This window comes from Leptinotarsa decemlineata, unplaced genomic scaffold (genome assembly GCF_025532065.1).
Source record: "Leptinotarsa decemlineata unplaced genomic scaffold, Ldec_3_MD MMD2_tig00000010_RagTag_RagTag, whole genome shotgun sequence".
NCBI lineage: Eukaryota > Metazoa > Arthropoda > Insecta > Coleoptera > Chrysomelidae > Leptinotarsa > Leptinotarsa decemlineata.
In genome coordinates this window covers 8,620,697-8,647,638 of record NW_027412538.1, presented here as the reverse complement: position 1 = coordinate 8,647,638, position 26,942 = coordinate 8,620,697, and the positions used below count along the sequence as shown (strand labels likewise).

General features: G+C 34.4%; 1 protein-coding gene across 8 annotated transcripts in view; it reads left to right on the top strand.

Moving 5' to 3' along the window:
- tkv (serine/threonine receptor kinase thickveins) overlaps positions 1 to 26,942 on the top strand; it is a 504,368-nt gene that overhangs the window by 470,503 nt on the left and 6,923 nt on the right. For 4 of the 8 annotated variants that reach the window (XM_074171376.1, XM_074171379.1, XM_074171377.1 and 1 more), the window contains exon 2: positions 25,254 to 25,432. In XM_074171376.1, the coding sequence (XP_074027477.1) occupies positions 25,254 to 25,432 (179 nt within the window). The other 4 variants (XM_074171381.1, XM_023164851.2, XM_023164852.2 and 1 more) reach the window with 4 other exon arrangements.

Below are 26,942 nucleotides of genomic sequence, written 5' to 3'. Positions count from 1 at the left end.
ATTGCTTATCCCGCTACAGTATATTTACAATTCAATTAAATTATTCTACATCAGTATAGTCTTCATCCGAAGAACTGTCATCATCCCCTGGTGTTATAATTATAGGGTCAACCACCTGATCGACCAAGTTGTCCAGTTCCCACATTTTATCTTCCTGGACATGCTGGATTGCTTTTTGCCAGTTTTCTGATGTGATTTCCATAATGGCTTGATCAAACAATACCTTGACATCTTTCATTTTAAATGTGGTATTGTGCCTTGCAACATATCCTTTAACTTGTGCCCATATAAGTTCTATAGGATTTAATTCGCAATGATATGGCGGTAGGCGCAGCACAGTTACTTTATACTTTTCTGCTACATCTTCTACGGCATATTTCATGAAGCGAGATTTATGTTGTTTTACTATGGCTAGTAGTTCCTTCTTTACTGAATTCGTCTCAAACTGAATACCTTTATTTGACAGCCAGTTAATGTCACATTTGGTGTCTTCATCTAAGATTTTTATTGGTCTTCCTGATTTTCTCTTGCATAGACTTACCTGGCCTGATATCTTTCTTTCTCGCAATAATTTAAAAATCGTGGACTGTCCAATTCCAGTCATTCGGGCACATCGCTCAACACTTTCTTGCACAGACAAACTAGGGTGATCGTGTTTTATGCAATCATATACATTTAAAATTATAACTTTTTCGCAAACAGATAGCGGATAATTTTTTACACTTCTTTTCTTTGGAGTAAATGTCCCCATTTTATAACTTTTTCACTATTTCTATATCACAATATCACTGTACGTTTAATTGGTGTAGTAACAATTACTATTATAACTCGAATGTTTAAGACACCATTACAATATATTTAAACCCTTTTTCTTAATTACCTGGGTTTAATAGGTATTGCATGATTGGTGGGCAGGGTCAAAAAGGCATTATTATAATGACATGGCACCTCGGAACTAAGTGTTAACCCTTTTTTGAGAAATCATGCTCAAGTATATGAACCCAAATTGCATATTAAATAAGTTTACAAGAACCACTAAAATTAATCTTAATCTTTTTTTAAGAAATTGTACTTACCTAAATACATGTAGGTACTTAGTTTTAGACCAAATTACTTCCCAAAAATGGCCTTTTATTATTATCTATGTCTGTAATTTTTAATTTACTTTAATTATTAAGTTTAATAATCCTAAGATTTGCCTACGCCCATGGACGACAACGAAATTCAGGCAAATTTTATGACACTTCATGATTTATTACTCTACACTCTTTTGAAATAGACTATAGCTGTTTATATACCTAAAGTTTTTTGGTCCGATGTGGTATTTGTTTGTTAAATGATGATTATCCTAATTGATTTTTCGATAATTAACTAGTGGAACCACTACCTGCAAATTGATTTGTCAACAAAGAAGAATTTCAATTTTTCTAGCAATTTTGTTGGCCTCTATTATTTTGTAAATATATGTTTGACGCGAATTCGGTGTGATTATTTGTGTGTTCATTGTATTTTAGAGTTTTCGACTCGGAAATCAACTACCTTAAATTTCGAAGTTTTTCATAATTACCCATGGTGGAAAAATTCAGTTGAGATAACTTTTTCATGGGGTGATCAATTGCTATGATTGTAAGAATAAGTAACTGAAAAACTACCACTGAAAAATAATATGCCGACGCCTATGTCGAGGCGGGAATTCCTTCTCTGTGCTGTTCCAATTGGTATTGGAAATACTATAATTCAAGGTTCATATGAAAGAAGTTTTCTCTTAGTCTCCGCTTGGAAGAAACTTCTTTGTATGGTCTTCATATCCTAAAAGAGCTATAGTTTTTATAGTCCTTTGAAAGTTTCCCAGATTTCAAATTTCCGATGTGATCTAGAAAGCCAAAAAAATCCAGAAAAAAACTGATCTCTCCTAAAAATATTTGTCTTCGTAATTCTAAAAGATAATTCATATCAAACGGAAGGTCGGTGCTTTGTTCACTCACCATGTTGTTCGGTGGTTCAAGCCCTAGTCTGAACGATCAATTTTCACTTGCTGTCGTCCAACCCGTGTTAGGAATCACACGTTGAAAGGTAAGACCTCGTTAATCCTTAGCTGAAACAAGTTTCGACTTCTGAGGGTTGTCGTTCGTAGGGGTTCGAGAGCTGATTTACTATTTTTCGTCATTTTTTTTCTGGCTGTATTATTGTTGTATAGTAAACAAATGAAACTGACGTATTAGACGAGGATCAATGAACTTTAAATGTGGAGCATATATTCAAAAGTGACACTTTAATCTCCTTCAGGAGGCAAATCACATCTGTGATATAGGAAGTGAATAATGATAAGTCTTATAATAATACTTTCGTTTGAAATAATTCACTTAAACTTCGTATGAAACGAGTTGAAGTGGAAATATATGAAATTAAGAGAAACCAATTGTGATTTTCAGTTTTGAGGAATCAAAAAAAATACAAACCCTTCAACTGTTTTACTTCCAATGCAGATAAACATACAATTACTATTTTTTTCGAACATTTTCTTTTTTATCTCGTTTTCAAAAAGATAGTTTATAATGAAGTTGTTCATACATTTCAAGATTATAAATCAATCACACCTTTTTCATACATTCTTTTCCAATGAAAAAAATTGAATTATCAGTATTATTTATATATATATATATGAATTCAATTAAGATCTCATCGAGAATTACTTGGAAACATTATGACGGGAATTGTGTAGTAACTTAATGCAAATTCACTTTACGTGTTTCAATTCTTCTAACACCTGTTCGTTCACAATAATTGCTAATGACGAATACAATGGAAACTGACGTATTCATTAAAGGATTCACTTTGCCATATCTTTGTGGCTACCGTTTCCTACAGTTTTGTGTTTTCCCGCATATTTTGTGTGAAACTCATCGTTATGCACTTTGTGACTACTCTATATATGTTTGAAATCTGTTTAAAATCTGTTTTTCCATTAACCAACTGTCACACCCCTACGAACGACAACCTTCAGAAGTCGAAACTTGTGCGAGCTAAGAATTAAGGAGGTCTTACCTTTTAACGTGTGATATTTATAAAGTAAGAACAAGTCATATTTATGCAAAGTATTTGTGAAGGAAATAATAATTTTCTAAAGAAGAAATTTGCCGAAGAAGAAATATTGAAGAAGATATTGAATGAATGTCAATTTGGTTTCCAAAGCTCCAAAAACACTAATGATGCAATCTTCTCATTTTTGGAAAAAATATACTTGAATCTGAATTAGAGGGAAGTAATTTCGGCAGTTTTCTGCGATTTTTCGAAAGCCTTCGAGTGTGTCAATCATGATATACTTATAAAGAAATGTACTGTTATGGCATAAGAGGGACATGTCTTGATTGGTTCAAAGCGTACCTAAAAGGTAGATCCCAGCTGACAAAAGTCAATAATGCGTATTCGGAGTGCCTCAGGGATCCGCTCTAGGGTCCATTTTATTCCTATTATACATCAACGATCTTGCTACAGTCGATATTGAAGGGTCATTCACAATTTGTGCTATGACATGAAAAAAATACTAACAACTTAAAGCAAATTATATCATTAGATTTAGAAAAAGTCAAACAGTGGTGTGATTCTAATTTACTCTTCTTCAACGTAGACAAGACCAAAATTGTAAACTTCAAATTTAGCTATGACAACTTGCTGTTAGATGGTGGGAAGATAGAAGAAACGAGTTGTACTAAATTTCTTGATCTGCGCATATTGACAATAAGTTAAAATTTAAGGTAAATATCACATCTTTAAGCACAAAGTTGGCTTCAAGATCATTTGCTGTCAGAATTGTCTCCAATGAACTTGATATATTCACTGATTATTATTATTATATTATATATTAACTTACTATTCCCTAGTAGCAAATAGCCCTAAGGCAAGTGTCTTACGGCGAAACATCGATGTCTACCATTGAGGATGACAGTATGGAAGCGGTGTGGAAGTGTGGACAGTGTGGAAGTGGAACCGAAATTTTCACCTTTCATTTAGTATATTTTGTAGGAATCCTGTGAATGATATCTGATTCAATTCCGTAACGAATGTATGAGTAGAGAGAAGTGTTTTTTGTATAAGTCAGTATTTGTTTCTAAATGATTTTTCTTTCGTGTAATTCATTGTTTTGGGAAAGCTTTTTCTTCTAGTTTGTGTCTGAAAGTTACTTCTTTGCATGATCTACACATTTATGTATAGTGTTACTTCTTTTAAAATTGATTGCTTCCCTCCTTTCTTTGGAAGATTCCCACATTTTTTTGTATCAAGGTGGAGTAGTAGAAAGCCAAAAACTTTCCCAAAAAAATAATCACTCCAAAAATATAACTCTTTCAATTTAATCAAATATATATTTTCCAAGTTACACGTCCAGTATATGTTCTATATATTTTTAAATTGAAAGGCCATTAGAAAGCTCGTTATTAAATACAGTGAAAAAAGGTTTTCAATTGAATTACTCACATATACCCCATAATGATTGTATCAGAAAAAACTTAGTATAACCAAAGATCGATTTTCACTTCCTGTCGTCCAACCCGTGTTAGGAATCACACATTAAAAAGTAAGACCTCGTTAGTCCTTAGAGAGACCTTGTCGTTCGCAGACGTTTTTTTTACAACTTTGCTGCCCTCCCCTTTCTTTACGTCACTCTCAAATTGTCAGATTACTAGAATATACACTATTTAGCATGTAATTAACTCACCCTACCTTAATCTGACGCGCTCGAGAATTTCTGATGATCATTTTTTTTTTACTAATCTGATCCTTCATCCTTCACGGACGGACTTATATATGGGGCTCATATTTGGTGGAGGTACTTAACCGGGTACAAGATATCCCACTGTATATTAATCTGCCGCGCTTCAGTAAATCAAAAAATCTCCTATTATAAATCGTCCGTAATAATATGTAGCGCCGCCAGATTTTATGAAAGGTCATAGAGAGAGAATGCCAAATGGTTTAATATAATGATACCTATAACTTTTCAACATCTCTGTGTACAATATTGAATGAATCCTTACGTTTTACGAATGAAAAATAAAAAATGTCGATAAGGATACAATATAATAAATTTTGCTTTAACTTGCTTGCTTGCACATTCGTTAAATGAATCAGTACTGTATCAAGTACTGAAGTATTTATATAATAATAAAAAATCAATCAGAGTTCAGAATTATCTGGCTTGAAAAAGTTTTCATTGAATTAATAAGCTTTTATTTGTTAATATGCCCTCGAGGTGAATATACAAAATTAACTCCAAATTTTACATGGCAATAAAATTGTTGACATTTGCTGTTCTGACTTTTACTGCTTCCTAATTAGCATATTAATTAGTTTCCATTTTTAAATGCGATTGAGGTCGCGTATTTACTTTTTCGGACAAAAATTCGGTGTATTATGAGAATTTATGTTAGCAGCTTTCTAGATCATTTGCGATGACCGATGCTCATATACAGGGTATGTCACGAGATGAATCAAACGTCTTTCTAGATCATTTGCGATGACCGATGCTCATATACAGGGTATGTCACGAGATGAATCAAACGTCTCATGAAGAACTAGGTGTGTTCTGGTTTTCAGTTTATACTGTGCCGGGTATTGGGTTAGGTTAAAGGTTATTAATCATTAAAAATAATTAGCAAAGCAGAAAATAAAAGACCTATTTAAATTTTTATGAAAAGGTTGACAAATACCGCATTTTCACAAGATTAATTTCATTTTAGCTAGTCCGAAAGGAAATAGTGTCATAATATTTCGAGTGGTCCAACGAAAAGTATGCACCTTGCTTTTCTCCTTTTTTTGTAACTCAACGCAAAAATGCTCGGACAGGTCAATTTTGCTTTTGAGGGGGAACCATTTTAGATGTATTTTTCTACCTGTGCCTTCAATCCCCTAGCGAGGGTGAGTAACAACCCTAAAATTTTACATGGAAAGTGGGGTCGAGTGATATATCATTTGAAAGGGTACAAAATTATCTTTCCGATGATACCTAATTTGTTGTATTTACTTGAATAGTTATAAAAAAAGCAAGAACATTTACTCGATATTTTTGGTGTTAATGAAAATGCGGAAAAAACGGTATTTTTATCACTACTACATTCCTCAATTTCTCTCGTGCGTTTTTTGGTTCAAATAACAACAGCAGATAAGTGTACAAAAAGAATTTAGGCAAACGTTCATTGATTCAGTTCGGTTGATTTTGAAATTATTTCAACTTTACTGTAAAAATGATTTATTCCATTCCTGAACGAGTTGAAATTGTTAAACTTTATCATCAGCATAATAGTTGTGCTAGACTTACTGCTCGCCTCTTTAATAACAGTCATCCCGGGAAAAATGTGAATGATTCGTACGTTGCCAAGTTAGTCCAAAAGTTTGTCGATACCGGATCTGTCTGTAATGTGAAACACCAGCCACGGAAACCGATCGGAAATGAAGCAGTGGAAGTCGCTGTTTTGGGACATGTTGAATTGGATCATACTCAAAGTACCCGTCAGCTTGCTGCAGCCTCAGGCGTCTCCCGTTCGTCCATAATACGGATATTAAAAGCCTATAAATGTCATCCGTACAAAATTAAATTAGTACAGGAACTCAATGAAGATGATCCTGATAAAAGGCTGCAATTTTGTGAACAACTGAGCCAGCTACTAATTGATGATCCGCACCTATCATTCAAAACGTGCTTTTCCGATGAGAGTACATTTTTTTTGAATGGAGCTGTGAATAGGCATAACTGCCGTTACTGAGATGACAGTAACCTACACTTATTCCGAGAGGTCCATACCCAGTACCCTCAAAAAATCAATGTCTGGTGTGGCATATTAGGTAGTCATATCGTAGGGCCACTTTTTCAAGCACTGAACATGCTTGAAGATACAATTGATCCTTTCATAACAGAAATAATTGAAAATGACCAAAATCATAATGATGATCGGCTTCATTTCCAGCAAGATGGAGCACCTTCTCACTATGTTGCTCCGGTAAGAGAGTTTTTAGATGACCGGTTTCCTGGACGTGGATTGGAAGGAGAGGCCCCATCGAATGGCCTGCCAGGTCACCTGATTTATCGCCTTTAGACTTTTTCCTTTGGGAACACTTGAAAAATAAATGTTTTGCTACCCAGCCCGAGTCCATAGAAGATCTTCACCAACGAATTACAGCAGAGTGCAGAAGTATAACACCTGATATGCTACAGAATGTTAGGAATATATTTGAACAAAATCTGTATTATTATATGGAAGCAAATGGGTCACATTTTCAGCACTTGCTGAAGTAGGATTCTACTAATTCAATTACACATTTCAAAGTACTGGGTTGTAGTTGTTTTTCTTCATAATACCTACATGTTCTGAGTGAAATACAACAAATTAGGTAGCATTGGAAAGATAATTGTGTGCCCTTTCAAATGATATATCACCCGACCCCACTTTCCATTTAAAATTTTAGGGTTGTTACTCACCCTCGCTAGGGGGTTGAAGGCAAAGGTAGAAAAATGCATCTAAAATGTGTCCCCCTCAAAAACAAAATTGACCTGTCCAAGCATTTTTGCGTTAAGTTATAAAAAAAGGAGAAAAGCAAGGGGCATACTTTTCGTTGGACTCTGTATAATGAATAAGCTTTAGACAATTACCAAGCAATGGAAAATTACTATATTTATAAAAATAATCGTTGTGCACAGCTTACAGAAATCTCACCAGAACTGTCGAGTGGGTTTTTAGGGAAGTAGCCAGGCCGTCGCCGGGGGGGAGCCTTCCCCCCTGCTTTTTCGACTTGGGAAAAAGTTGGGAAATTTTGGGCCGTGAAGATAGAACAAAATAATAGTAAAATAGTAAAAATTAAAAAAATTCAAATGAGAGAAAAGAAAGTGAGAGGTAATAAGAAAAGGGAAAGAACCAGGAGAAGGTTGGTATTTTCCAACATGCATAACTTGGAGATCCCATACTTTGAAATTCTGAGTTGTTTGAAAACTTCAAAAAAAGTTTAATTTCTCCCAAGTAAGAGAATAGTCCTGAACAGTCCACAAATTTTGAAGTGATAATTTTACAAAATTCCCAACTTTTCGCTGTTTTTTCGGCTCGGAAAAGTTGGGAAATTTCCGGCCGTGAAGATAGAAAAAATAATATTAGAAAACAATAAGCACAATATTATTTAAGTGTTGTTTCCTTTCATTTGTATTGAATATTCCTATAGATGGTGGATATGGTGGAAGATCAAGGACCTTGGTCCAAAGCAGAATAATTCCCATTATTATTTTTATAATTACCAAAATTTATTTTTGTTTGTGCAAACCCTAACGGGCAATCTTTGGATAGCTGAGTAAGAAAATGAATATATTATAGTAGTAACTAATTCCTTGGGTTTCATTTTTTCTAAAGTTATGAAATTTTGCTGGTGGGCTTGGGAAAATTTGGATTCCCTCCATCCACCCTGGTTTTTCTTTTCGCTACGGCCCTGAAAGTAGCTCATTGACGGTAACCATTTTGAACAAAAATTTCATTCATTATAATACTAAATAATTTAGATGTAGAAATTAATCATTCCTACTCATGAAATTTTCATTTTCAATTCCTTTCTTTTTATCGATGAAAAAACTGGCAAGAATATTAATTTTTAACTTGAATAGCTTCCCAGTGTTGATCACCTTCAAAGTAATTAATGTTCCCTAGCATTTTTTTATGCACGTATGTGAAATGAACGTCATGCAGGCAGTTTTAATGTATAATTTATTAGTTTATTCAGCAAAAGAACGAAAAGATGTGATCTCCATTCTTGTTCAGGTTGACTTCACATATCATATCCTTCATCAGCCGACGTTATGTTGTTTCACAGGTGATTACTCATATTTTCTGTCAGTATTTATCAAAAACGAGAAAACGAGTGAGAAATTGATTGGACTTTTTTGTGTCAAATCTTTCTTTAAATAAAAGAGTTCTGCATTTTTTCTTTGTAATTCCATAACCGATTTTAATAATGCAAAAACGATTCAAAATTACATCATAGCTGTGAATTTACCCAATACTAATATAAAGAAAGTATCTGAAGTGGCAAATCAATTTGACATGGATATAAGTGAATAAACTGATATCTAAAAAAAACATATAGATTGGTATGACGTTGACACTTTTATCGTACCCGGTGAAAATATACCGAAAATACTCATCAGCTTTCTCAAAGACTGTTCCTTACAAGTAACTATCATCTCTTTTAGACACCTTCATCAACACTGGTGTTTCCCATAGATTCATATTGTCTCTATCGTTGTAAACTAACCCCTGAAACAAAATAACGCCGGCCGCCGCGCCGCTAGTCTTCTTCAATCGACTATGACTTGGCCACGGTCGCGCTCAACTCGCTTCTCGATCGTTCTAGATATCGCGTCGCTTCGAGAGGCTTCCACGCACTTCCCTATTGGCTTCTAAAGACTTCCAGTACGATATACAAACACTACCAACAAGCAGATTGAAGAAGTCTAGTTGAAACTGCTGAACGAAGTGATCCAATTTGGTGATGGGCATTTGAGTATTATTCTGAAGTTTCCCTTGAAGTGTTTGTGTTGTGTTGTCAGTATAGTATTGAAACAAAGTTGAGTTTATTTGTACAGTGTAGTCAATTATTGTTGAAACTACGGGAAAAACGTAATACTATTATACATCGAGGATCTTTTGGAACAGACCACAAATCTTATTTTTCTTTGCTGGCGATGCAGAACTGGAAGAAATGCCGGCTTGCGCTAACAGTAACATGGTAGAATTCAATGTAGTAGAATCACACTTCGTAATGTCAGGACACACTATTCCGATAGCTGTCTCCGAAAAGTAATTTGTTAGGTGTCAAATTGAATATCAGTATGTCTTGGCACAATAATGTTAATGAAATAGTGGAGTTTCTCAGAAACTTGAAACATTATTTCGGAACAGAAAGTCGTTTACACCACAGCAACTTTTGATTCAATCTCTAAACATATCTTGAGACTACTAGATTATATCCAGAAAGAAGCCATCTGAAGTTAAGTGTGTGTGTGTGTGTTTCGCCTACAAATATATGACTTGCTGACTGAAAACCTGCGCCCTTTGCATGGTATCTTGATATCTCTGCTGCAGGCAACAAGTGATGCAATTGAACCCAAGTTTGTGTTTGATGAACCATACAAAATACAAATCAAACAGAACACAGAGTCAGATGCTACAAATGCAATACGCATATATACAGACGGCTCAAAAACCAAAGAAAGCTCAGGATGTGGAGTGTACTCCAGTTCACTAAGCCTAAGGATTAAGTGGGGAATGAGAAAAAATACCAGCGTGGTTCGAACAGAACTAGCTGGTATCTCAACCGCCACAAAAGAAATAACCAGAAAAGAAATGTTTAGCAAAAACATAACAGTCTGCGCTGATAGCAGACAAGCCGTATTAGCCTTGAACAGACAACGTGTTACCTCAGGGCTAGTACTAGAGTACCACCAAGATTTAGCCAAAGCCTCGGTAGATAATAACAGTATCCTGAGGTGGATTAAAGGGCACGATAGAAGTAAAGGTAATCGCATTGTCGACTCATTAGCCAAGGAAGCGGTTGGACTAAGAATTTTAAGACCCAGTGGCACCTTCGACAATTGCGGAACTAGTCAAACGTCACACCCATGCTCAATCCTTAAAGAGATGCGATGGAATCAAAGGATGCAATCTTGTCAGGATCACCCTGGGTACCCTGGGAAGCCGGCGCCGAAAAAATATCTGGCGATGACCAGGAAAAATCTGCGCTTAATAGTAGGATTTCTGACTGGCCACTGTCAACTGAGGAAACACCTCCACAATATAGGGCTAGTGGTCAATAAGAGAGTGTGTGTTCGGCGAGTCTTGGTCTACACCTGCCGATATGAAGGAGATGTCTCCCAGAGACCTGTCCACCTTCCTGGAAAGGACAGGATGGACGATGACCTAGGAGGACAACTCCTTGGGAGGATGTACAATGGGTCACATGTGGCCTAAGTGCGGTGGGCCTACACTCACCCTCCCTACTCTACAGATACAGAGATAGAAACAAACTAACTACAGCCCTTATCTTTCGGAATCGCACAATCACGAGTAATAAACCAAGTAGATTATGAGAAAGTGTAGATATAAATATCTCAATTTTCCATGATGCCTTAGATCTATTTCATCGCGGCAACATCGCCGATACAGATAATGGCATGCAAAATAAATGATACCGACACACCTGTACACAGCTGCACTAGTTTTGATTTTTATTGATCGGGATGTGTGCCAGTGAAGCAGTAATCATAGTCACGGCTTCGGATGATATCCGACCGAATGCCGATCGCGAATGAGGTAATTGAAGATTTCGTTTAGCCGACAGTGGTGAAATTCGCAAATCAAGTCCGTTCTATTGAGTTGGCTTCGACGAGGAATCGATTGAAAGTAAGATTTCCACGGATAGCGAGAATTGTGTCGTGGGATTGCGTTGTATCGTTCGAAGAGAATCAGGCGTTTTGATGTCGTGAGAGTAAGAGCACGAATGTTGGGTTTCAGTTTTGATCTTTGAGTTTTCGCAATAATTCGTTACTAAGAGAAAACCCACTTTGAATCTTTGATGTAACAGAGCTTGACTTCTCTATTTATTAGCCATGCTATTCGTTAGTAAAAAATAAAAAATCTTATGTCCTATACGTTTCTTCTATCAATTGTTAATCAACCATTCTGTCTCGTTAGTGAAGACGTAAAACAGGCAATCTTCGGAAGTCCTCCAGAACAGTTTCCCTTTCAGAGTGGAAAAATAATCATTCTTACTGCTTAAACACTTTGTATGCTTTGAGAAAATAGGCCTTCATGACCCTAGTCACGATTAGAGACAATATACTCCGGGCTGGTAGGCCGTAGTCGAATAAAACTTGTAGTACCAAACGTTTCGTCTGCAACTGCGGCATCTCCGGATCTATATCCGTTGATTGCCAGGACGAATGTAGTATTTCGAAGTCTCAGCAACGACTATTTTGATATCTGATGCAGTCCTACAAGTTCTATTCGACGACGGCCTACCAACCTGTATTTTATTTGATTTGTAAATTTACTGGAAATGGTCATTCATTCTGGTTTTCCATCTCCATTGTAAATATCTTGATGGTCTAGCACTGCTAAGATGTGAAAAAGCTTCTACTTCTGGTACCTGCTGGTAATTAATAGATGCTGGTAATTGTACATGCTGTTAATTGTACATGCTGGTAATTGTATATGATGGTAATTGTACATGCTGGTAATTGTACATGTTGTTGATTGTACATGCTGGTGATTGTACATGCTGTAATTGTATATGCTGGTAATTGTACATGCTGCTAATTGTACATTTTGGTAATTGGTACATACTGGTATGTGTACATGCTGATAATTGTACTTGATGATAATGTTACATACTGTTAATCGTCCACGCTGTTAATCGTACATAATAGTAATTGTACATGCTAGTAATTGTACTTGCTGGTAATCTTACATACTGTTAATCGTCCATGCTGTTATTGGTACATAATAGTAATTGTACATGCTGGTAATTGTACTTGCTGATAATCTTACATACTGTTAATCGACCATGCTGTTAATCGTACATACTAGTAATAATTGTACATTGTGGAATTGGCCGCCGTGGTAGTGCGCCCGACTCACGATCGGAAGATCGTGGGTTCGATTCCGTCTCGACCAGATATTTTTCTCGAGAGAATTTATCTGGTTGAAGCGACGATGATTCTGCAACCGTGTTAGGAATCACACGTTAAAAGGTAAGACCTCGTTAGTCCTTAGCTTGCACAAGTTTCTCAACTTCTGAGAGTTTTCGTTCGTATGGGGGCGACAGCTGATTAACGGAAAAACAGATTTCAAACATGCTGGTTATTGGAACATGCTGGTAATTGGAATATGCTGGTAATGGTACATGCTGGTAATGGTACATGCTGGTAATAGTACATGCTAGTAGTTGTACAAGCTGGTAATTGCCCATGCTGTTGATTGTACATGTTGTTGATTGCACATGCTGTTAATTATACATGCTGTTGATTGTACATGTTGTTGATTGTACATGTTGTTAATTGCACATTATGTTAATTTTACATGCTCTTAATTGTACATGCTGTTATTCCTGTACATTCTGGTAATTGGTTCATGCTGATAATGGTACATGCTGGTGATCATACATGCTACTAATTGTACATTCTGTTGATTGTACATGCTGTTGATTGTACATGCTAGTGATTCTTCATGCTAGTAATTGCACACGCTGGTAATTGTACACGCTAGTAATTGTACACGCTAGTAATTGTACACGCTAAAAATTGTACATTCTATTATTGGTACATGATGGTAATTTATACATGCCGGTAATTGGTAAAACTAAGTTTGAAGAATTCAATTAAAAATTGTTTATCGACACTTTCATGGAATAATAGATGAAAACTATTATAAAGGTACATGAAAATTCAAACTAATACATTAAATTTGTGAACTTATTGCAAACGGTAATTCATTCTGATCTCCCTTCTTCATTGTAAATATACTGCTTCTACTTCTGCTTCTTCCCGGTTACTTACACTTCAAATCTCTGATATATAGTTATGATGATTTGTATTAATAATTTCCAATGGAAATATTCATCCAAGTGTTATATGAGCATGTATTCATGCCACAGTATAGTCATATTATAAATAATTTAGAGGTCCGAGAATAATATTTCATAAACCACCCCCTCATGATTCCATTACCAACTACGAATTAGTTGTGTAATCAATACGTACAAAGATTAATGTCCCACTAAAGTGAAGTACTCGAAGGGGAAAAACAATAAAAAACTTTCAGCTGAAGAGGGTGCGACCCCAGCAATAACCATGGTAACGCTTCGCTCCAATTCAATTCCGATTAAATACATTCGCAGATGCATCTCATCTGCGAGGCAACCCCGTGAAGTGATTTGCTGTCCTGCGCTCAACGCATCGATTACTATACGGGGTGGATCCAAAGTATTTTGAAAGATTTCAGGGGTTGATTGCTCATTTCAATTCAAAGTTGTTAACTTGTTTAGTTGATTCAGAAGGTATGGGGATACATTGTATCGAAGTTTGATGGAGGATTAAGATCATCATTTCAAGAAGCGTTTCAAAAGATTCATTTCGATTTCAGTTCATCTCAAGAAGATTATAATTTAGGTAATTGCTACTTCTTTTGGACCGTTGAATGTAGTTGTTAGATTTGTATCTCAAAAAGATAACTCGAGTAAGTATTTGGGAACACATATTGTCTCTGAGCAGAATAATTCTTGATGTCCAAAGTGTTCAGGACGAATCAAGCAATTGATGAAGAAACGTGCTAATCATTGTACAAAAGAACATATTTTCCCGAAAAGAAGCAAAATTATAGGAACACCTCACTACGTCGAATTCCTATTACGTCGAAGTCTCACTATGTCGAGATTTTGATGAATTTTACATGACGAAAAATCGACATAGTGAGAATTCGACGTAAGAGAAATAATTAGCCTATATAGGAAAGAAGTCTCACTACATCAAAATTCTGGTTACGGCGAATTCATCCCCCCCATGTAGGTACGAACCAAGAATTTCTTTGTCACTGATGAGAAGAATAAATTTAAGGCTTCACGATACGAGATAATTTTTCAAGGACGTATTTCTTTCTTAATGAATCGTTTAGTTGATGATTGATGCCGGAATGATAATGAAGTTACTTCAAACGTTAATATTTGTTTTTATAAATCCGTCGTCATATTGTGTGAAAAATCTAAGAAAAAACGGCATTATGATATAATAATAACATTAGCTTTTTTATAATACTTTTGTTTATCTGTGATATTGTAAAAATAAGATAGGTTTTTGAATCTTTTGAGAACTATCTCGTTTATTTACCCATCTAGTAACGCTTGACCATATCAATTTTTTCATTCTTGTGTTTCCCCAAATATTTAGACGACTCACTGTCGGGCTTCTGAACAAAATTCATTGGTTTGATTGAGAGTTTTATATTTAAATTAATCATAAAAGGCGAGTATTGAAATATTTATTGAGGCAATGACGGTTGTTTATAAATGAATCGTCAAGCATTCATTAGGCAAACATAGTTTTTCTTCATAGCAGAATTTGAATGCTACTACAATCATGTAAAATTCATGTATTCATTTTTTCTTCAGGTCGTAACCTGACCTCAAAACCCGATATTTGTCATACAAAATTTTTTGCACTCATTATTTGTCCATTTCGTGTTTTAACTTGAACTATAGCTACCTTAAAATTCAACCAGATATACTCGAATATTTTTATAAAACAAGAGCATGATGTTTATGCCACCTCTTGTGATTGAGCGTTACTGGATATAAAAAGTTAATTTGGGTTCGTTGCGAAAACAGTTGCCTAGACAGCTGCCTGCAAAAAGTATACTAGTTGTAGAGTTTTTTCTATCTTCCACTTCGTTGAATCATGTTACAGAGAAATCTTCCGAAAACTGGCATCTTTATGACTTCAATGGAGGGGGTTAAAGTTCGACTACGTCGAATTCTCACTACGTCGAATTATCGTTACGGCGACATTAGGGGAAGGAATGGTTTTCGATGTAGTAGGAATTCGACGTAGTGATACGCGGCCAACGAAACGGAAAAAGAAGAAGGAACTGTCAAAGTCGAAAGCGACTTCAAAGTCGTAAAGAAGTTCACAAAAAACTGAGAAACTAAAACTAGAACTGAAAAGGGCCAGACTTATATGTAAAACGATTAAAATTAGTGTGGAAACAGGCAGAATTAGGTAGTGCAGACTCTAAAAACGAAGCGGTGGAAAGAATTCAGCTTTGTCATATAGTAAAAATCACATCAGAAACAGAAATCTAGTCAAGAACTGTGTAAAAAATTCCCAACTGGATAAGGAACATACAAATATATTGAAGAATATTATCCTGTTGTTTTTTGTTGCACCAGTGGTATAATCTGGAAAGACCGTTTTTTATTCAGTAATGAATGCTGTGTGTTAATTTTGTAGTTTCGATTGTTATGTCAAAAATATAAATAGTGTACCTGCAAAGTATTGTTATAAGTTCTCAAGAATATCAATTGCTTTTGTTTTCTGTCAGTTTGCTAATGGCATATGTTTCTTGTGAATAAATTATTTTCGTGCACACCTGAAGGTGTTTCAGTCTTAGATGTATCGTATTTCTTGGAACTTTATATAAATATAATGCAACTCATCGAGTACGACCTTGTCACTATCGGGACTTGTATAATTGTGGCAATTATTTACCAACTACGTTCGACTATTTAGTTCCTTTTATCGGCTCTCTTCGGTGAAGTTGTGAACTACGTCGTTTTTGAAATGCAAATTCTTGAATAATTTTATTGATTCCTTTTTTCTGCGTATTCCATTCAGTTCTAGAAGCAAATTACCTTTTCATGTATGTGAAAAAACATTGGCCCAAAACACATCTGACTGATTATTAAATCAGGATGTCAAGTCATATTTTCCTAATTGTGGGGAGGTATATACAAGGTTGGATAAATGAGATGACAGTTCCTGCTTTTCTTTTTTTTAATAACTTGAAACTATAAATGCGAGCAATCAAAGTGGCATACGAAGCAACACTGTCGAAATTTGAAGAGTGTTCATCAAGAAGCAAATCTAACGAAGTATGTGATATCAACAGATTGTAAACATTGATTCGTGATAAAAAATAGAATAAATAGATAGATAATTTATTTAACTACAGTACATAATGTTTGTAGCAGGATCTTTAAATAAAACAGTCTTTCAAACGCTAGTTGTAACATGTACACATATATTAGTAAACAAACACTTAGACAATTGAAAAAGAAAACAGTAAAACAATAATAAATATAGCACAAACAAATCATTTCACAAAGAGGCTAACAATATCTTAAAACTGCAACAAGAATGATATCTTCAATACCAAGATTAACAAATAACAATCTCTTCTCATAAAATATGTTATAATTATAAGCATGCAACTATAATAATATCAAAAATTATTTTGTAAATACTCGCCTACACTGTAGATTTGAAATATTGTTTTATTCTGACTTTGAAGTGATTAACATTAAGACTTCCTAAATTTGACGGAATTTTATTATATAGACTTGAGTTCAAAATTTGACGAAATTTTATTATATAGACTTAAGTTCAAAGAATTCATTTTGGAAGTTGTGGAACGTAGTTTGAAAATCAAAAGATAAATAGATAAGTAGTTTTCTGGTCATTCCCATATTGATTTTAACTAAGAGCCACCGGTAGACAGCTGTTTCAGCCTGTTGGGCATCGTCAGTACCGGGCACGCGGTTCTCGATTGAGGACAAAATGTGAATAACCAAGAAAAGCATTTGATGAAAATAACTGCGTTAACACAAGCGAGACATAAATGGAACCACCTATTGGTGTGACACCCAAGTCAACTTGCCAAGTTTTTATGTCAGCGTTGGTGGTTTGACCAATCAACCGACAACTGCGATAGCAAAAATTTGGAAAGCTATCCTGGAATGCCATCGGAAAACGAATCCACATTTTTCTAGAAATGATATGAAATCGAGAAAAGTTAATGCAGTCAATGCTGGAAAATAATTCCTCAAAAGATAAATAAATAAGTACTCTTCTGGTCATTCCCGTATTGATTTCAACTTAAGAGCCACCGGTAGACAGCTGTTTCAGCCTGTTGGGTATCTTCAGTACCGGGCAAATGCATGATTTGGACAAATTTAACGAGCCGTCTAGTTGGAGTCCCAAAAGAATAACAGAACTTCCAGTTCGTATATGCAGTGCAATTTTCAATAGAATTATCTTCCCAAACTTTCCAATATACTTTTTCCCGAAGTTAGAGAAAAGTTACAGGAGAAATCTTTAAGTAGGAGAAAGTAATTAGAGCAAATTGCAAATTTAGAAATCAGAGAGATTCCCTAAATATTATTGTGCGTGGGTGGATAAGTGATTATTATCTGAAAATAATTTAATTTCTCAAAAGTGCAGGACCTCAGGGATCAGTAATGGGGCTCATATTGTTTCTGTTATATATCAGTTAGGTTTCATATAATTTTTTTACAATTCAAGCACGAGATTTGTAGATTTAGAAAAAATAAAACGGTTTCTCACATGACTGTAAAAAAATGTACAGTTATAAATAAATGTGGCATATATTGATATACAGGGTGATTCAAATTCGATCCTCACCATTGGGATCTCGAAAACTATGAGAGATACGAGACGTATTCTTCAGGAAAAGTAGAAGTAAGATAATTTACAGTTATTAATAGGTTTACTTTATACGTATGTGAGAATACGACGTATTCCTGGCACAACAAAATCGATTATTATTAAGTTAGAATGGCTTTAATGAGATGCAAAATGTCATTACGTATTCTTACTTTACATAATAAGTAAATAATTTTGGATAATAAAAAGGCTTCTGATAGAGAAGTAATAAAATTTACAGTTTTATAAATAGTCGTAGCATATTTTGATATAGGAAACATTGCGTATTTCTAGGAAAAAAATAAGTTACCTACTTTTATGTTTCAAGGGTAGATAGATCATCAAACTGTGTATAAGTTGGATACAATATATGTCTTTATGAAAATAAAGGTCAGTCGATTCGTAAAAAAAGAATTGTTGGATAGGAATAACATATTTTTGAAATGCCTAATTTTTCTCGATGAAATTTCTTTTGAATTGTAAACTAATTTTATTCCAATTGTCGAGTGAGTTCGTAGTTCTCTAACTTTAGAAAAATGCTTGTAGCTCCAAAGTAATTACAGGATACATGTTACAAACTAACAAAAAATCAAAACATGTTTCTATGATGTGCATTAATAATAAATGTTTGTGAATCAATGATTTCAAAAAAATTCAAATTGATGATGTTACTTCTACTATTATTGCATGTTGAAGGTGATCTGGAAAAAATCATTAATGTTTTTGAATTTCGAAGCAAGGGCAGTGCGGTCATCTAACTTCATGGTTATAATGAAGGACTATAATAACTCTGGAAACGGTCTGGTGTGCCCATTTAACAACACCCAAAAACCCAATTAACTCTTAAAAACGTTTAGAGACCAAGAACACGGCGAGACCACTCACAGGCGCCAGTGTTCCACAACTCTTTGTCAGACTGTACACGACTTCCTTACCTGCTAAGCCAAGAAACATCATCTTTGGAGTGCCGTGTTGCCAAAGTTTCAAAAAGTTGTGAAATGAAGATAAATTTCATTTAAATGTCCTAGTTCTCGTTTTTGAAATCAAGAACTTCTGATAACTACCTAATGTTTATACAGATTAACCAGTTCTACTTTATGATTTTAGAAATGGCTATATTCTGTACGATATATTCATTACATGCAGTGATTCTCTTTCACTTCAATAAATTTAAAAATAATGCCAAATGAGCTCATTTACCAATGTTTCCTAGTGTAAAACCAATACAATTAACAAGAGTCTTCGTCCCGTATCTAACAGCAACTTGAATCATGGAGGTGTCCACCATTTCTGTTGGCAAAATATATATACAAAAGGCGACGATCAACAATTCGAATATGGATAAACGTATTGTTTTGTTACAAGCAAATAACACACTGAGTTTATTGAGATTCAGCATATTAAAAAAAAATAAGTAAAAGAAATCCGATATCAATCCCTTCTTCTGTTCGGATTTCCTTTCGAGAAACTCCGGCAACACCGATCAGAGCCACACCATCATTTCGAATCTTCTTTCAGTGCTAGCCGAGATTTTATAGCGTGTCAAGATAAGTCGACTTAGTTAAGTTAAGTGCAAGTAAAAGTGCAATTGTTGTGTTTGTGACAATGAAGAACTGAAAATCTCAACATGTATCTAGATGGCGATGTGCTTTGTAAGTCGAAAGAATTGTTTTCAACTACGTAAACACATAACAGCATGCTTTCTCCATGATGACAGTGTTATTTCTGTGTGTACCAGAGCTATCTGTGATCTGTGACTCCACAGTCATGACTGAATCCAGTCTGAAATAAACGTAAGGTTATTTATAATCTCCTGTATTTGTTTTTTCAGCAAATAAGCAATGTCTGGTGTCTATTTTCAGAATTCTTGTTAATTTTTCCGAAACTATACACGTACCTACTCCTGAAGACAAAATTCATTGAATACAGGCAGCATCTTCAATTCAATTCCCGAATTTATTCGAATGTTCGCATATTTTTGACATGTACCTAGGTACATTGTTAGCTCTAGTCCTTTATATTTGCTGTGTAGACAATGTTACTTTGAGCGTTATTAACAAAGAAGGCAGACGTTTCTACTGATACGTTATCTCTTTACGTAACGTATATTTATATAAATTAAAAATTTTGGAATCAACATAGTGGTATTTATGTAAACATTGTTTGCAAAACATCTCGATTTTTTCATTGAAAAGTTTCATATCACTTTTAATCGGGTGGATATTTGGATCAATTGAAGAGTTTTGTTGTTGGGAAGTTATTTTGTTGCTAAACGAAAGTAAGAAAATTGATACCAAAAGGTGAAGCAGAACCAACAGGTACGGATTCAGTTGAATTACCTATAAGAATTTTTGTGAAGACAATTCATTTCAAAGCTGCGACGTCAATGCGAACATCCTACATAAGAGTTTTAGTTGTGTAGTAGAATTATTCAAAGGTTTGATACTTGATTTGATTAGCTCATGATGGCTTTTTGTTTCATTAGGAGATAAGCAGTGCCCGAATGCGTTTTCAGTCACAATAAATGAAAAATCGTGAATCAACAATCAATTATCATTAAAGGGTTTCCAAAACCATCATAATGGATGAAAAATTCTTTCAGCCAATAGATTTCATCAATATTCTCGGAACAACATATGGAACAATTTCTAAGACATTTCACCGTCCGTTTCAAGGCCGCCACTTCTGTGGGTGTATTTATTATGTATGGGATAGGCAGTGACGGCTGGTAGCCAACTGTGTCTGTTGGCCAAATCACGAGCGCAGCGATAAATCTTTATGGAACTTATATCATTTAGGGAAATAGACTTACCAAAATGTATCTACGTCGTGTTTTATATCATTTACTTACAACAAAAGGAGTTCATTTTATTGTCCGAAAATGTTAGTAATAGGTATCGTAATAATGTTACATGAAAAATGTTCTTGCTAAACTAGCTTTTATAAATAATTTTACCTAAATGGCTAGTCCTTTTTGATAGTGAGAACAAATACACTTTTGAGCTATTGAATCAAAATGTCGCCTATTTTCTATAGGCACAATTGTATCATCTCATTAGTGTAACATCAGGAAATGTAAAAACTGTTGAAGCTAACTGTGAAAAAAGGGATTGCTGCAATTTAGTAAAAACAAACTCACTACACATATAGGTACGAACATATCTATTTGAAAACGCTAGACGCATTTATCACCAGATATGTCCAAATCCTGCTTTGACAAATAGTCGAACCTTTTCCAGTATTCATTGTCGTTCTGCGGAAACTGGTACTGTCTAAAAAGGAACATCTGAAGGAAGACCTCAAAGTGTTAGAATAACTGAGATTGAGGAAGCGGTGCTACAGGAAATTGAAGAACAACCTAAAACTTGTACAAGGAAGACGCTAGAGACGCTGTTCACGGATGAAAATAATTTTATGGGCGGAAAAAATCTATGCCATAACAGAAATCCTTTTCCAATACCAATTTTCGGTTAACATATGGGACCAGTTTACTGGATTATTCTTCTTGCCTGGACGACTTGACGGACACCTCATCTTCCTACAACTGCCTCTGCTGCTCTAAAATATATCCTTGGCAACAATGATTGTAAAATGGGTTATGCATAATGATGCAACAGCACATTTCAGTATAGCGGTTCACAGTTGTTTGAAATTTGTTCACCCAAATCGTTGGATTGGCCACGATGGTCCTCAGTAATGGCCATGACGGTATCTGGACCTCAATAAATAGCTCAGATGTGTTTTTGTGGGGAATATTTGCAGCATGTGATGAAATAAAAAATATGCCTGGAATTTTTCAACGAGTGCGAAATTCCATAAGATCAGAAGCATGCCTATTGAGTGAAGGGAGATATTTTCAACAATTTCAACAACAGAAAAAAACTCAAAGGAGCTGGTTCTCTTCTTTGAAATTTATGGTGTGACTCAAAAATATTTTTCATTCAACGAACTGGTAGAAAATATTGAAGTTAATGGCCCAACGCATGCTACTGTTGAATTGGAAATTTTTCATAAATATTCGCACATCATTGAGGAATGCCCTGTAAAATTTTAATTGTTACTGTAAATACAACTTGGATAGAGTGATAATGCGAAATGAACAAAATATGTTAATGCCCACAAATAATTTTTTGAACTCTGAGGCATTGTTTTTTTCATGATCATGATTTTTCCGGGAAAACTCAGTTGGTGTTGCTGATGTTGAGAAAAAAGTTCGAGAGGAATTCTCCACTTTTTCCATTTCTACTTGTTCTTTACGAATATATTTTTACGACAACACCATGTATTGATTAATACCATGCTTACCATAACAAGCGCGTTATATCTCCAAGGAAAGTTCAAAGAATGTTTATGAGTTCGCCCAATCTCTTTCACTCAAATTGTTTTTCAACGAGTTGAATTTTCTTTCGTTTCTAGATATATTCTTTTTTGTTACTGCAGAAGAAATAATAATAAAATTCTTGTGATGCTTGGAACCTTCGGTGTAGTAATGAATATTACTGGATGGAGTTTTACTCAACACCAAACGGTTATTTTTAAACTCGACACGTGTTTCAATCACCAAGTGACCATCTTCAAGAGGAAGAGGAAGTTTATTCTACAATTTTTCTATTTAAATCTGGCCCGCCTACACATTCAAAATTTAATATATGGCCCTCTGCAAAATTGAGTTTGACACCCCTGCATTAGGCCTATTCTAACCAGGATTATTTTCAATCCACAACTGACTTACTTGGTAGATAAAAACTTCCCAGGAGCATATTTTATCTACAAATGCTGCGTAAACATGCTTTTACGAGTAATATTATTCAACTTGCTCTGCCCAACAACAAAAATGTATGAATAATATATTGCCAAATATTAAAGAGTTCGAGAACTAACTGCCAGTCTTCTCCGCCACTGTCTGAGATATCCGGACGTTGGTTCGGCTCCGCACACGTGTTCGTATTAGTATCAATATCGCCAACTTTTAAATTTAATTATTTAAAAATATATCATGAATGGTAGGTTCTGTTCTCGTATTATGTCGTGAGAAGTGTTTTTTTTTTCGGGCTCGACAATAATGGCGTCTTTTGCTTTGTTTGGCCACGAACTGCTGAGTAGTTCGGCCTACTTGAGTAACGAGTGGGCACGATTTTCGAAAAAATTCCTACGCTTTTCTGTTGTAATTGCTGTCGTGGGAGAGCAAGCTACAGCGTGATCCAAAAGTAGTGTATACATTTATTCTGTGTGTTTAGTGTGTACCAAGTCAATTCGAATGACATAAAAACCAAATAGTTACCGAACGTCGGCAGTTTCTTTGTATGGCACGGGCGGCGTGGTATTATTTTATAAACTGATAATTATTTATATGTGGGAGGTTTTATATTGTATTTGCTAGTGAATTTATCAGACCTGGTTCATTATTCTTTCATTTAGCTGTTCGTATAGACTATAACTTGATGTTTTCCTCTTTGTATATTCAGCACACATTGTGCTGGATATATTGGTAGACATACGCACACATTGTGCGTATGTCTACCAAGGAATGTATCCCAAGGAAATAATCCAAAATAATTAGGTCTGGTGATCTTGTAGGCCATCTAATTGGTCCGTTGTTTACTATTCATCAAATGTGACATTCAAAAACCAATCAGATACTCGACATAATGAGGACGTACCCCATTGTGTTGAACCCAGATCTCATTTAATCGACTCATGGATATATCTTCGAAATAATCACTGCAAAGGACCCTCAAGAACTACAAATAACGCTCTCTGTTCAATGTTTCGTCGAAAATAAATAGTCCGAAGCAAATTTTTGAAAGAATCAAAGTAGGTGCTCGTATATAGTCGGGCATAAGCGGAAATCCAAATTTCATCTACAACTACCTTTTCTTTGACGTATCGATCGGTATATGAGTTAGTTAATCTTCGTCAATAGAAATATCAAACATTCAAAAATTGAATTGAGGAGATATTCATGAGGCGTTTCTATGGAACATTATGAAGAAAAGACTGTTGATTTTGTATTTTCTATTATTAAAGAATTCAAACTATTTGTTTGGTTTTTTTTTTTGAATATTTCTGGTTGATGAAACTTTACCATTAATAATAATAATAAACGTCTTTATTACTACAACTACACAAAAAAATAACAATATTTAGTTCTAACTATATATATAAAGTTATTTTAAAAGGCGAAGTTCAATTTTCGTATCTATGCAAATAACTGCTAAATTGTTCTATATTGATATATATATTCAGTAGCATTCCGATATAAATCTATATTTATGAATCTACGGTATTTAACCGAATGTCTAGACTAGTCTTAGAGTACCAGATGTTTTACGTAATTTTTTTATCCAATTAAAAATTTCTTTTTTCTGTAATTTTTTGTTATATAGATTATAGTGAAATGAAGAAATCGTAACTGAAAAGCTTTTTGAGAACTAGAATCCTCTATCATAAAACTAACTAAATCTATCGATATTTATTGAAAATTTTATTGCCTTTCATGATTCACGTTCAAGTCACGCCAATGTTTATCATTCACTGGCAATAAATTAGTCATTTCGAAACTGAAGATAATTATGGTCCAAAAAATAAAATTTCACAATTATATTGGGCATATATATCAAGTGTTTGATTTTACTATTCAAAAAGGATATATATCACTATGACATTTACTAATAAAAATGAAAACATTTTAACCTTCGAGTTAACAGTTGAAGATCAGCCAAACAACGTGAGTTGACATATTTACTAAAACACACACACACGTACAAACCGAAAATAAATCATTCATAAACTTTACATACAGAGCGACATTTATACAAATTCAAATATGGACGTAGACAAAAACCACGATGTATTCGATAGCAAATGAAAGCCTTATTGAAGTTCTTGATAGTTTTTTTTATTGTTTCCGAGTTGAGGAGAAATATTTTTAATATTTGCCATTGCCGTAGAAAGGGACAGAAAACTTTTCTATATAAAAAACGTTCTTTCGAATAATTCATGTTTTTTGTTTCAGTGAAACGGTGTTACTGTGAAGGACACTGTCCTGACAACCAGCACAATGGAACTTGCGAAATCAGATCTGGAGGTGTATGCTTCACTTCAGTGGAAGCAGTCTATGACGACACGCAAGAAAAGGAAGTTCCCTTTTACACCTACGGATGTTTCTCTGACGACGAAAGAGGACTTATGCAGGTTAGTCGATTTTTACACGCTTTATATTGACTTGGTATGTATGTATGTTTGTTTGTTTGTAACTCTTCTTTTCCATTTGAATGATCGGGATCTGTATTTGATATAATTATCGACATTATTGCTTCATCCATTCGCGGGCAGATGGCGCTGAATGTAACCTCCTTGATGTAATTCTCACTCACTTTACATGTATTTCTTCATTTGAAAATAGTTATTTTGTCTCCCGCTTCGCGTCGGAAGACAACACAACCCTTGATGACTTCCAACATGGCGGTTGGAAGTCATCAACGGTCGCTAAAGGGTATAAACTTAAATTATCTCAGTCAAATCTATACTTATTTATTTAAATTAGATAATGATAGTCGAAGAAGAAATAGTAATGCTGATTCATCCAGTATGTAACTGACTGATTGTAAAAAAATTATTATTTTTATGTTATCAACAAATAATTGTCATTTATTGATTCATGTCAAAATTAACTTTTAAATTATGTTTCGTTCGATTTGCTGCTAATTTTTTATATTAATCTCATGTTGAGTAAGTTATATCTGTAACGTTTTATACATTAGAATTATCACTTCAGTTGTCCTGAAGAAGGTAATAAACATTTCCGAAAGCTTGACAAACTAGCAAAGAGTTTTCATCAATGACCTTGACTGCAACCTCAAGGTATCATGTAATATATATATATATATATATATATATATATATATATATATATATATTGTTATGATATTTATTGTTTATAAGAATCTTGACCAATGAGACTAGTTAATAAGTTTGTTAGGTTAGATACGTTACCTTAGTTAGAAATTTCTTATCTTTTGTTCTCAGTAAAATGGTTATGCACACAATGTAACAACTAAATCATTCCTTAGTTGGTTTCCATTGAAATTCAAATGTCACAATCCAGTATTGAAAAGATCAGTCACCAGATATATATTTTCCTGAAACACAAAAACAAATTAATAAAACCATTTAGATCAATATTAGAAAACAAAACAACATTACAATTTATTCAAATAATCCAAATCAATATTTTGAAAGAGTTTCAATTTGTGAAAGGAAAAACACTCGGTATATGAAAAAACCATGTAGCTAAAATATTGTCTAGCCTACTAGGTGAGAGAATTGGAGAGGAGCTCATGATTTTGCTAAATGCAAATTTTAAAAATTTTTTGTAAAATACAGAACATGAATTGTTATAAGACAACCAATATTGTAAATATTAGATATTAGAGTTTGTTTATGAGTACAAATGGTTAATAAACTAAGTGTAGTTTGAGTGATGTGCCAAAATTTACAAATTAGAAGGTTTTGACAGCATCTAGAATTTTCCAAAATTGGTTGCCAAGGAGATTGGGACGTAGTTGAAAGGGGAAGCCAAAAGGAGTCGTTGATGAACGCTGGAACGAGAAGCACGTAAAATTTTTGAAAGTTTTGAAAATTGAATTAAAATTGAGAATTGATGAATCAAACCTATTAAATACATATAGATTCAATTATAAAT